This window comes from Mustela nivalis, assembly GCF_964662115.1.
Source record: "Mustela nivalis genome assembly, chromosome: 1".
NCBI lineage: Eukaryota > Metazoa > Chordata > Mammalia > Carnivora > Mustelidae > Mustela > Mustela nivalis.
In genome coordinates, this window is record NC_139020.1 from 120981684 (window position 1) to 120994328 (window position 12645).

General features: G+C 39.9%; 1 protein-coding gene across 1 annotated transcript in view; it reads left to right on the top strand.

Moving 5' to 3' along the window:
* The first annotated feature begins 964 nt into the window (after positions 1–964).
* COPB2 (COPI coat complex subunit beta 2) overlaps positions 965–12645 on the top strand; it is a 460843-nt gene continuing 449162 nt past the window's right edge. The window contains exon 1 of the mRNA XM_082740943.1: positions 965–968. Coding sequence (XP_082597069.1) covers positions 966–968 — 3 coding nt within the window. The 5' untranslated portion in view covers position 965. The remainder of the gene's footprint in view (positions 969–12645) is intronic.

Genomic DNA, 12645 nt, shown 5'->3' on the forward strand with positions numbered 1-12645 from the left:
TTTCGGCATTGCTGGTCATGATGAAGTCAGTGATGTTGACTGAGGAATGCCACTGAGGTAGGAAAAGAGCCTGGCTAGTGCAGGGTCCCAGAGGCTTGGTGGGGTTTTTCCCCGTAATGTTCGGTTGCTGTGGTATATGTGGGAGTTAAGCAGGGACTTGGTTTTAAGTAGTTCAGGGCTTTTCCAGTCAGGTACTTAAGCAGGTATGTATTAGTTTTCTAGGGTTGTTGTAACAAATTGGTGGCTTCAAACAACAGAGATTTACTCTCACAGTTCTAGTGGCCAGAAGTCTAAAATCAAGAAGCCAGCAGAGTTGGATCCTTCTTGAAGGCTCTGGTGAGGTCAATCTTTGGCTCTCTCCTAGTTGCTCCTGGCTGTTGGCCATCCTTGGCTTATAGATATATCGCTCCAATCTCTGCATCCATCTTCTCCCTATTCTGTTCTGTTCTCTGTTCTGTTTCCCTCATCTTCTCTTCTAAGCACTTGTCATTGGATTTAGGGCCCATACTTACCCAGGACAATCTCAAGCTCCTCAACTTAATTACATCTGCAGAGATCTGTTTTTCCAAATAAGTTCATATTAGTAGACTCCAAGTGTACCTTTGGAGGGAGGGTCACTATTCAACTATCCGAGCTATCCAAGCTCAGTACCTAACTATCCAAGCTATAGGGCTGGATCATAGAATCCATGCTGGATGAGCAGGAAAAGGAGGACACGAGAAGGTCATGGAGAAGAAAGAGTGTGAGATCAGACTGGAGAGCAGCTAAATAGGAGAACTAGAGCAATGGAAGGATGATATCACAATGGCTCATGGAGTTCACTTACTGTTGATGACAGATCATGGGCACGGGCATCTAAGTGAGAGACTGAAGGGATGCTGAGAAAACTCCACTGGAGGAGAAGAGGGCATGGACTCAGAGAATGTGGGCTGGGTCACCACATGGGTGATGAAACCCTCAGAGCGATGGCTGGAGTAGGGAAGGTGAAACACTGAATCCTGTACCACAAGCATCAACAAGCAAGAGATAGGACAAAGGTATGGAGACAGCAATTAGAACTAAGCAAGTGACAGTTATGGCTAAATCAGAATAGATTAATGTAAGCTTCAATATAAGGAATTAAAAGTCATAAAAATAAAAAATAGGGGCACCTGGGTGGCTCAGTGGTTTAAGCCTCTGCCTTCGGCTCAGGTCATGATCTCAGGGTCCTGGGATTGAGCCCCACATCGCAGGCTCTCTGCTCAGCAGGTAGCCTGCTTCCCACGCTCTCTCTGCCTGCCTCTCCACCTACTTGTGATCTCTCTCTGTCAAATAAATAAATTAAATCTTGAAAAAAATAAAAGAGGAATCAGAACTCTGAAGGATTCTAACAAAACTCAGGAGTTGGTGGGAGAGGGACAGAAGGAATGGAGAAGTAACCTAACAGCTTCATTTTTGTGTGGAGTTTGTGAGTGGAGCTGAATTGGATAAAAACTATACCAAAAAGTCTCCTCTTGGAAAATTGGGACATTGAATATATTGATAGAGAAATACAGGGCTTGAATATACTCTTTAAAATATACATTCCCACTAAAGTAGAAACATCTAGAAAAGCTTCCAAATCACCAGAGGCCAAAACATAACAAACATAAAAATCTATCGATGCAGTAAAAATCAGTTAAGGAAGAAAATGGAAACCAAGAATGCACAATAATACTAAAAGCACAAAGTAAGATTAAAGAAAGGACAAATATGTTCTTTATTTCAATTGTAACCACTGTATTTAATTATCCCTACTAAAAATAATGATAAAAAATAGTCATTAAAAACCATCATTGTTGTGATTATTTCATGAGTGTATAATTGTGCACGTTAACTATGTACAGTTTACTTTGCATCAATTATACTTTAATAAAGCTCTTTTTAAAAAACACCAAAGACCCCAAGATTGGGTGGAAAAGCAAACTCCAATTTAATGTCTATGTATATATCTAAGAACTACGAAGAAAGGCTAAAGAGGGATGATAAGTGCAAACAAATAGAAAACTGGGAAGGCAGTATTTGTTTACATCATATAAAGTAGATTTTGAAACTAAAAATATTGTAAAACAATATATTCTGTAATGATAAAAGGTAAAATCCACAAAAAATATTTGAAAAGCCAAAAATCTTTAATAGACCTGTAATATTACTTTAAAATATATAAAGTGGGGCGCCTGGGTGGCTCAGTGGATTAAGCCTCTGCCTTCAGCCCAGGTCATGATCTCAGGGTCCTGAGATCGAGCCCCGCATTGGGCTCTCTGCTCAGCAGCTAGCCTGCTTCCTGCGCTCTCTCTGCCTGCCTCTCTGCCTACTTGTGATCTCTGTCTGTCAAATAAATATATAAAAATTAAAAAAATAAAAATAAAAAATATATAAAGCAATAACTTCTAGAAATGCAAACAGGCAAATTTGCAATCATATTAAGGAATCTTAATATACTTCTCTCAGAACTTATAGACTCTAATAGATAAATATGAAATAAAATTAGAGAGAGCTTGAATAATAATTAACAAACTTGTCTCAATACACATATCCACACACCAAATTTCATTCTCAAGTAGAAAATGTACATTCTTTTCAAACACCTTTAAAACTTCGATTATACATTAGGGCACAAGAAAAATATCAGCTATTTTTTTCAAACAGAACTCATACAGTGAAACTAGGAAATGCCAAGAAAAATTTAGTCTGTAAAAAGTAAACACACACACACACACAAAAGTAAAGGCATAAAAAATTCACTTGAAAATTTTGAAACCTCTTTTCTAAATCATCTGTGAATTAAAAAAATCCAAACTAGAATTCTAATTAGAAGAAGTAAGATGATTACATATTAATACCTTATGGGAACCAACAAAATAGTGATAGCTAGTAAAAATGTGTAACCTTCACATTAGGTGTTACAAAACAAGAAAGATTTCAAATAATGAACTAAATCTCTAATCCAAAAAAATAGAAGGGGTATAGAATAATATTAAATGATATAGAAGTAATTTTTAAAAAACAGAAGTTATTGAAAAGTTGTGAAAAAGTTATTGTTATAGAACAACAAAATCATAATCATAAAAAATAAAGTTTGTTCTTGAGAAAAAGTTTAAAACAATGGATAGCTATGCCTTTGACAAGAGGAATGACAGTAAATGCCTCAAGAATAACAAAAAGGGATAAAATTACAAACACTAAGAAGATTTTAAAAATAAGACAACACCCTTTGACAACTACTTTGAAAATCTAAATGTAATGCAGGATTTTCCAAGAAAACATAAATTACCAAAACCAACTCAAAGAATAGAAAACCTCAACAGACCACAAAACAGGGAAAAAGTTAAGCCGTCAAAGCTATGTTTCCCAAAAAACACTTGGCGTGTTTAAAATTCATAGTATGATTGCTACAAGTAAAGACGATTTTCATCCTTGCTCTGCCACTTACTGACGGTGGTACTTCAATATGGTTACCAGATTCAGCAAATAAAAATACAGTACACCCAGTTAAATTGGAATTTTAGATAAACACTTTTTAGTATAAATATTCTCATGCAATATTTAGGACTTAACTTACAATGAGAATTGCTCATGTTTGTGTGAAATTCCAACTTACTGGACGTTCTCTATTTCACTGGCAATCCTAGACTTTAGACAGATTCCTCACCTTTCCTGGACTTGTTTTCTCATTTTTTTTTTATTTATTTATTTGACAGAGAACACAAGTAGGCAGAGAGGCAGGCAGAGAGAGAGAGAGAGAGAGAAGCAGGCTCTGCATTGAGCAGAGAGCCCGATGTGGGGCTCGATCCCAGGACTCTGGGATCACGACTGGGCCGAAGGCAGAGGCCTTAACCCGCTGAGCCACCCAGGGGCCCCTGTTTTCTCATTTTTTAAATGGGGATGATAATCATCATCCTACCTCAGAAGAATAATGGGAGAATTAAATGAGTCAGTATCTGGAAAACTCCGAGGGAAAACGTGGTCCACAGTCAGCACTATTTGGGGGACAGCTCCTTGTCCGCCCCTGCCCTGCCCACCCCATCCTCTTCTTTCTTCAGCAAGCAAGTATGGAACACTGAGCGAGTGGCGGCCCTAGGCTAGATATGGGGGCAGACACACAAATAATAAAATTAAAAACACTCACCCCGTTTTAGCCTTCACTCACCACCTCTGCAAGCACATACTAGAAGCGGTTCCAGCAGATCACAATGCCAGCTCTCCTTCCAGTATGGACAGTGGGTTGGGAACACCCTACAACACGCATACATCAGAAGCCACGCCCACCCTTGGAGGCACAGAGTTGAGAGCCTCACACTGACAACCTGGAGTTTTTCCCACCTGAGATTCAACCACCTGTGGCCTTGTTCAGGCGGTGTTATCTCTTTCGGTCTCTAACCCAAAAGAAGGTATTTGAAGAAGATAAATGTACACCAGAGTGTCTCATACCATACTATTCCCTTCTTCTTACACAGAAAACATTGTGACAGCCAAGTCTTGGGTGGTTTTGCCCACATAGGGTTTTCCCTTAGGCTAATTTTTAGAGGCACTGTTCTCTGCTGAGAAACAGTAATTAAGGCAGTCTCTGTACCAGGCTTTCTTCGAGATCCTCTGTCTCCCTTGGCTGGAGAATTTCGCTTGGTGGTCAGGTCTCAGAAACCATGCGAAGAGCGCCACCCACTCCCCCACATGGTGCCCCTGTCCCTGCCAGACCCTTTCCAGCTGGAATCCAACTCCCTTCTCAACCAACCCTTTGCCTGTCCACTGCCCAGGTGCTGACACCTGGGTCACCTCAGCTCACTCTACTCAGTTCCAGGAATACCCACCCTGTGACCTTTCTGCAGGATAATAAAAGGGTCTCCTTTCATAACCTCTCTGGCTAGTCTGATGATGAAATCCACCTCCCTGCCATCTGCAGGCTCCTCTTTCCTCCTCAGTCCTCACCAGCTTCCCAAGCCCACGGGCCTCGGCTTCCTCTCACTCTGCTGGTATTCTACCCTGACATTCCACACATTTGCACGTCTTTTATTTACACTTTAAGGTGGTGCAAGACAGGGAGAATTCTTCTTCTACCCTTTAAGGTCTTCCAGCTGGGCTTAAAATTAAATTTACATGGGACAGGTTAACAAGAGGCAGAAGGCACCAAAGTTTTATGACACGAGCACAAAGGCTCAATAATGAAATTGAGGCCCAAAGAAACGACCAAGGTAGGCAGCTTTCATACTTTGTAGACAAAGAAATAATTTTGTGAGGAATTTACAGGATAAGAAAAGTAGATATTTGGGAACTTTAGTAAGGAATTCTAAGGGAATTTAGACTAAGGTACAAGACCTGTAAGACAGTAACAAGGTTTGTTTCTATAGCTTTCTTGGCTTTAAAGTCTCTCTCTGATGATAAGGATATCTTTTCCCTTCTCAGTACAGGGAGGGTATTTTTCATATGGGAGATTTGTTTCCTGCTCCCAGGACAGAGGAGGGTGTGAGTACCCTTGCATCAATTGTTCCCAAATAGCTTCGATTCAAAATAATCAATACGTCCCTGTGGGACACAATGGCAGCTTAACAGTATGGACTCCACACTTTGATAGTGGAAAGAAAGGTTTTGCTCCTGCTCATGCTAGAAAAGTAACATCTGCTAGGTCTCTACTATGTGCTAGACACAAAGCTAAGCCCCTTCCCACACATTTTCCTAATTTAATTCTCCAATTTTAGTATATGTGCTGCCGAAGCAAGCACCTAATTTAATTCTCTAGTAACATGTGAAACAGGTCAGGACCTCTATTTTACAAAATCAAAAACACCAGTTCAGAGGTTAAGCACCTCACCCTAGGTTTACATAAGTCTGTCACAGACCTGGAATTTAAATTCAAGGATCTTGGACTCTTAAGTCCTATATTTTCCCCACTACCCTCCAATGATACCCACCCTATGGGAAATTTGCTTACATGACCATGTGTGTTGTGATTTTTTTGAGAAAGAGAGAGTGAGCATGAGTGGGGGTGGGGAGAGCAGAGGGACAGAGCCTCAAGTGGACTGCAGGCTGAACACAGATCCTGAAGTGGGACTCAATCTCAGGAGCCTGAGATCATGACCTGAGCTAAAATGAAGGGTCCAATGCTTAACTGACTAAGCCACCCAGATATCTATGCAGCATTATCAAAATAGCCAAATTATAGAAGCAACCCAAGTGTCCATTGAGAGATGAATGGATAAACTGATATGATATGGAAGTGGAAGATTACTCAGCCACAAAAAAGGATGAGGTCTTGCATTTGCAGCAACATGGATAGACCAAGAGGGTATTATGTTAAGATAAAGACAAATAGCATGAGTTCACTTATATGTGTAATCTAAAAAACTAAACAAACCACCTCTTAAATATAAAGAAACTGTTGATTGCCCAAGGGGAATTGGGTGGGAGGATGGGTAAAATAGAAAAATAAAAAGATTTTTTTAATGGCACCCAGATCTGGGTGAAGCCTGTTTTCTCTAGCTTCTTGGTCTCTCCTTGCTCCTTCCTGCTCCTGGTTATGGGTTTGTGGTTTCTTCCTCCTGTCTATTCAATCCCATGGTCAGCCAGGCCCAGAAAGGGGACCATGGACCAAGGTATAGCAAGGTTGCCCACTGCTTCTTGCTGCTCTTGTGTAACAGATCCCAGAATACAAGTCTGACTCTCTAGGAAGTGTTGTGTCTTCTCTGAAAGCACAGATCCTTAATAAGTGGGGACCAGGAAGCCTGGGATGTACCCTCAGTCTTGAGCTCTGCTGCCATGCCCATTGGCCACCATGACCATGTCTCTCTCCTCTTCTTTATATTTCCCTCTCCCTTGCCCTGTTCTCATGTTTCTCTTCATTGTTTGGGCTCCCATAACAAAATACCACTGACTGAGTGGCTTAGACAGCAGAAATTTATTTTCTTTAAAGCTCTGGAGGTTACCAGTCTAAGGTCAAGGTGTCAGCCAGGATATTTCTTCTGAGGCTTCTCCCCTTGCCTTGTAGATGACTGTGCCCTCCCTTTGTCTTTACATAGTCTTCCTCCCATGTGTGTCTATGTCCTAAACTCTTATTACAAGGTCATAAACTCTTATAAACCCTTAAACTAGTCATATTGTGTTAGGGCCCACCTTAATGACCTCATTTTAATTTAATTACCTTTTTAAAGGCCCTGTGACTTTATATGACTCCAATTGTCATAGCCTAAGATACGGAGGTTGGGGCTTCAACACATGAATTTTAAAGAACAAACAAACTCCCTCTCTCACCCAATCAATACACACCTACTTGTGCTTAACACAAACACACACCTGATAAAAGAAGGCAAACACTAGCTTGAGACAGAGCCTGCACCTGTCTCACTGGGGATTGCTGTCTCCCAGGTTCTCAGGAAGAGAAACTCAGTGCCTTAGCCACCTGCTCCTTATTAATGAGGAAGGGCAACTGGTGCTGGCCAAAGAGTGGGGATGGGGAAGGTTTTCTTGAGTGTAGACATCTTGCAAGGGATCCTGGGATCCCAAGGAGTGGTTTTTGGGCCTGATGCATTTCTCACCTGTGGGTTTGAAAGTCTGAGCACAGGGTAGGAGATTTGAAGCCCATGAAAACAACTGGAGTCCATTGTCATATTCATAAACTCTTCAAAGTCTCAATAAGGATAATTTTAAAAATTTGCATCCATTTCAATAATCATCTAACAACATTAACACAAGTACATCTTGAAATATCAAGATGACCACCCAAATGCAAGAACTACCATGTCATTTCAGAACCCATTTTTGTGTTCATTTCTATAATTGTTGGTGCCAAAAAACACTATTGTAAATGCTCAGAGCCAGAAAGAGAGGAACATATTTGAATCTATGCAAAAATGTAATGTTTATGCAAAGTGAAGGCCAAATAATGTCACAACACGTGTTATAAATTGGAGTTTAAGTTACTTAGTTGCTGGAATAGAGCAAAAAGATAGGAGAACTGAATTATCACAAAGCACAATAAAAACCTGACATATTAGAAGGTAGTCACACATCATTATCTATCATTTGTCATATTAAATTAATAATAATTGTAATGATTTTAAGTTGATTAAATTTGTTAACCAAACTTGTTAAACTGATTTAAATTTATTTGTCTTGGATTTTGTTTGTAGAAGCTTATTAATATAAGAATCTTGATTTAGCTTATGATTATACACATTTAAGAAATATATTAAATTTAAATCCAGACTTACACTCCCAGATAAAATGGAGTAGTTTGTATCAGACTAACTCTATGGCTAAGAAAAACTGGAAGAGATGGCTCATAATCCAAAAATATCAGGTAATCTCTGAGAAAAAGAAAATATGTAAAAATATAGATTATTTTGCGGGAGGAGCCAAGATGGCAGAGGAGTAGGAGACCTAACTATCATTGGGTCCCAGGAGTTCCGCTAGATAGTTATCAAAACATTGTGAACACCTACAAACTCAACAGGAGATCGAAGAAAAGAAGAGCAGAAATTATAGGAACAGAAAAGTGACCACTTTCTGGAATGTAGGACATGTAGAGAAGTGAATCCGAAATGAGAAAATAGACAGTGGGGGGAGGGGCCAGATCCTGACAAGTAAGAGAGCAGCAGAGCACAAAATTAGAACTTTAAGAAGTCTGCTCCACTGAGGGACATCACCCCAGAGGCTAAGTGGAGGCTAAGTGGGAGGGACAGTGTGGTCTCAGGACACGTGGGGTCACAGACCTAGGGGTGTCTGAGTGTGGCAGAGCTCTCAGGTATCAGAGCAGGGAAGCCAGATGCAGAGATGGAGCTGAAAAGGGGCTCTCAGCTCAGGGTTCCCTTAAACTGTGATTTGAGGCAGTCAGGGCACTGCTCTTCAAACAAGGACCCCACAAGTAGCAGACCTGGGGAGACTCACCTTCCTCCTCTGGGTGGAGCAGGGTGGGAGTGCACAGCAGGGATCTGCTGGGTTTGGAGACTCCAAATGTGGCCACATGCCAGAGACAGAAGTCTAGGCCGGGTGAACACACAGTGCGGCCGGAGACCAGGGAGAAGGGGGGGGGGCGGCGGGGGGGAATTGACTGCTTTTCTCTGAAGGTGAACTGAGAAGTGGTGCCCCCAGCTCTTGGCTCCTATGGGCTGGAGACTGGGAGGCTGCCATTTTCATTCTCCTCCTCCAAAGCTCTACAGAAAGAGTTCAGGGAACAAAAGCTCTGAGAGCAAACCCGAGCAGATTACTTAGCCTGACCCCGGCAAGGGTGGTGCAGTTCTGCCTTAGGCAAAGACATTTGAGAATCACTATAACAGGTCCTTCCCCCAGAAAATCAGCAAAACCAACCAGCCAAGACCAGGTTCACCTATCAATGAGAACTGCTGAACTCCAGAGATAGGAGAATGCAGCACATAGAATTCATGGCTTTGTTCCCATGATCCTTTAACCTTTCAAAGTTAATTTCTTTTTATTTAATTTTTTTTCTTATTCTATTTTTAGAATTTTTCCTCTTTTCTATTTTAATGTTTTTAAACAATGTTATCAATACCTTTTTAAAAAATTTTTAAATTTTCATTGTTATAGTCATAGTCTATCCTTTCATTGTATTTAAACTTATCTTCTGTATATAGATAGGTTTTTCTTTCTTTAAATTTTTGGGATACAGTTTCCTCTAACAAATCAAAATATACCCTAAATCTATCACATGGCTTTATTCTAGTCTCCAGCCTGATCACATTTTTTCCTCTTTTTTTCCTTTTTTCAACCAATTTATCAATTTCTTTTTTAGAATCTATTTTAACTTTCATCTTTATAATCATATTCCATCCCTTTATCGTGTTTACCCTTATTTTTGTATATATGTAAGTTTTTCTTTCTTTAAAATTTTGGGAGGCAGTTTCTTCCAACAGACCAAAATACACCCAAAATCACGTGTATGGCTCTGTTCTATTCACCAGAATATATATGTATGTATGTGTGTGTATATGTGTGTATATATATATATTTATTTATATATATGTGTGTGTGTTGTGCATAAATATATATATATATATTTATATTTTACAAGTCTATATATATATATATATATTTTTTTTTTTTTTCTCTTCTCCCCTCAATTTTGTGTCTCTTCCAATTGGGTTAGTGTATATTTTTCTGGGGTCGTTGCTATCCTCTTAGTATTTTGTTCTCTCATTCATCTACTTGTATCTGGATAAAATGACAAGGTAGAAAAACTCAACACACAAAAAAAGAACAAGAGGCAGTACTGATGGCTAGGGATCTAATCAATACAAACATTAGTAAGATGTCAGAACTGAATTCAGAATAATTATCAAGGTGCTAGCTGGGCTCGAGCAAAGCATGGAAGATACTGAATAATTCCTTTCTAGAGAAATAAAATCCCTTTCTGAAGAAATAAAAGAACTAAAATCTAAACAAGTTGAAATCAAAAAGCTATTAATGAGGTGCAGCCAAAAATGGAGGTTCTTACTGCTAGGATAACCAAGGCAGAAGAGAGTATTAGTGTTGCAGAAGACCAAATGATGGAGAATAAGGAAGCTGAGCAGAAGAGAGACGACTACTGGACCATGAGGGGAGAATTTGAGAGATCAATGATACCATAAGATGAAACAATATTAGAATTATTGGGATCCTAGAGGAAAAAGAGGGACGGAAAGTATATTGGAGCAAATTATAGCAGAAATTTCTTCTAATTTGGCAAAGAGAACAAGCTTCAAAATCCAGGAGGCACAGAAAACCCCCCTCAAAATCAGTAAAAATAGGCCCATACCCCATCATCTAATAATAAAACTTATAAGTCTCAGTGACAAAGAGAAAATCCTGAAAGCAGCTCAGGACAAGAGCTCTGTAACATACAACAGTAGAAATATTAGATTGGCAACAGACCTGTCCACAGAGACCAGGCAGGCCAGAAAGACTGGCATGATATATTCAGAGAATTAAATGAGAAAAATATGCAGCCAAGAATACTATATCCAGCTAGGATGTCACTGAAAATAGAAGGAGAGATAAAAAGCTTCCAGGGGCACCTGGGTGGCTCAGTGGGTTAAAGCCTCTGCCTTTGGCTCAGGTTGGGATCCCAGGGTCCTGGGATCCAGCCCCGCATTGGGCTCTCTGCTCGGTGGGGAGCCTGCCTCCCTGTCTCTCTCTGCCTGCCTCTCTGCCTACTTGTGATCTCTGTCTGTCAAATAAATAAATAAAATCTTTTTAAAAAATTGGCAAAAAAACATGAACAGACATTTCGGCAAAGAAGACATCCAAATGATCAACAGACACATGAAAAAAGTGCTCAACATCACTCAGCATCAGGGAAATCAAATCAAAACCACAGTGATATACCACCTCACACCAGTCAGAATGGCTGAAATTAACAAGTCAAGAAATGACTGCTGAGCGCCAGGATGCAGAGAAAGGGGAACCCTCCTTACACTGTTGGTGGGAATGCAAGCTGGTGCAGTCAATCTGGAAAACACCATGGAGGGTCCTCAAAAAGTTGAAAATAGAATTACTCTATGACCTGGCAATTGTACTACTGGGTATTTACCCTAAAGATACAAATGTAGTGATCCTAAGGGGCATGTGCATTAAAATGTTTATAGCAGTGATGTCCATAATAGCCAAGCTATGGAAAGAACCTGGATGTCCATCAACAGATGAATGGATAAAGATGGTGTGTGTGTGTGTGTGTGTGTGTGTGTGTGTATACACACACAATGGAATACTATGCAGCCATCAAAACCCCCAAAATCTTGCCATTTGCAACAATGTAGATGGAACTAGAGGGCACTATGCTGAGTGAAATAAGTCAGTCAGAGAAAGAAAATTATCATATCTCTCTGATACAAGGAATTTGAGAGGCAGGGTGGGGATCTTGTGTGTTGGGAGGGAAAAAATGAAACAAGATGGGACCAGGGAGGGAAACAAACCTTAAGAGACTCTTAATCTCAGGAAACAAACTGAGGGTTGCTGGAGGTGGCAGGAGGAGGAATAGGGTGACTGGGTTATGGACATTGGGGAGGGTATATGCTATGGTGAGTGCTGTGAATTGTGTAAGACTGATGATTCACAGACCTGCACCTCTGATAATAACACATTGTATGTTATATGTTAATAAGTAAATACATACATACATATAACCATATAACTAAATAGAAGAAGGCAATCTGAAAAGTGTACGTACTATACGTTTCTTACTGTATGACCTTCTGGAAAAGGCAAAACTAGTGGTAGTAAAAAGATTAGTGATTACCAGGCTTTAAAGAGGAGAATGGGATGAATAGGTAGTGTATGGAGGATTTTTAAGGCAGTAAGACTACTCTGTATGACACCATAAGGCTGAATACATTAAATGTGTCTCTATATATTTATTCAGACGCATAGGATGCACAACACCAAGAGTGAGCCCTAAGGTAAACTATGGATTTGGGGTAATAATGATGTATCAATGTAGGTTCATCAATTGTAACAAATGTACCACTGTGGTGAGGGATGCGGATTGTGAGGGAAGATGTGTATGTGTGGAGGCAGGAAGCACATGGGAAACTGCTGTATCTTCTGCTCCATATTGCTGTGAACCTAAAACTGTTCTAAAAATTTTTTTAAAGAATTTATTTTAAAAATTTATTAAAGTGTATTTAAAAATTCTATTAAAATTTA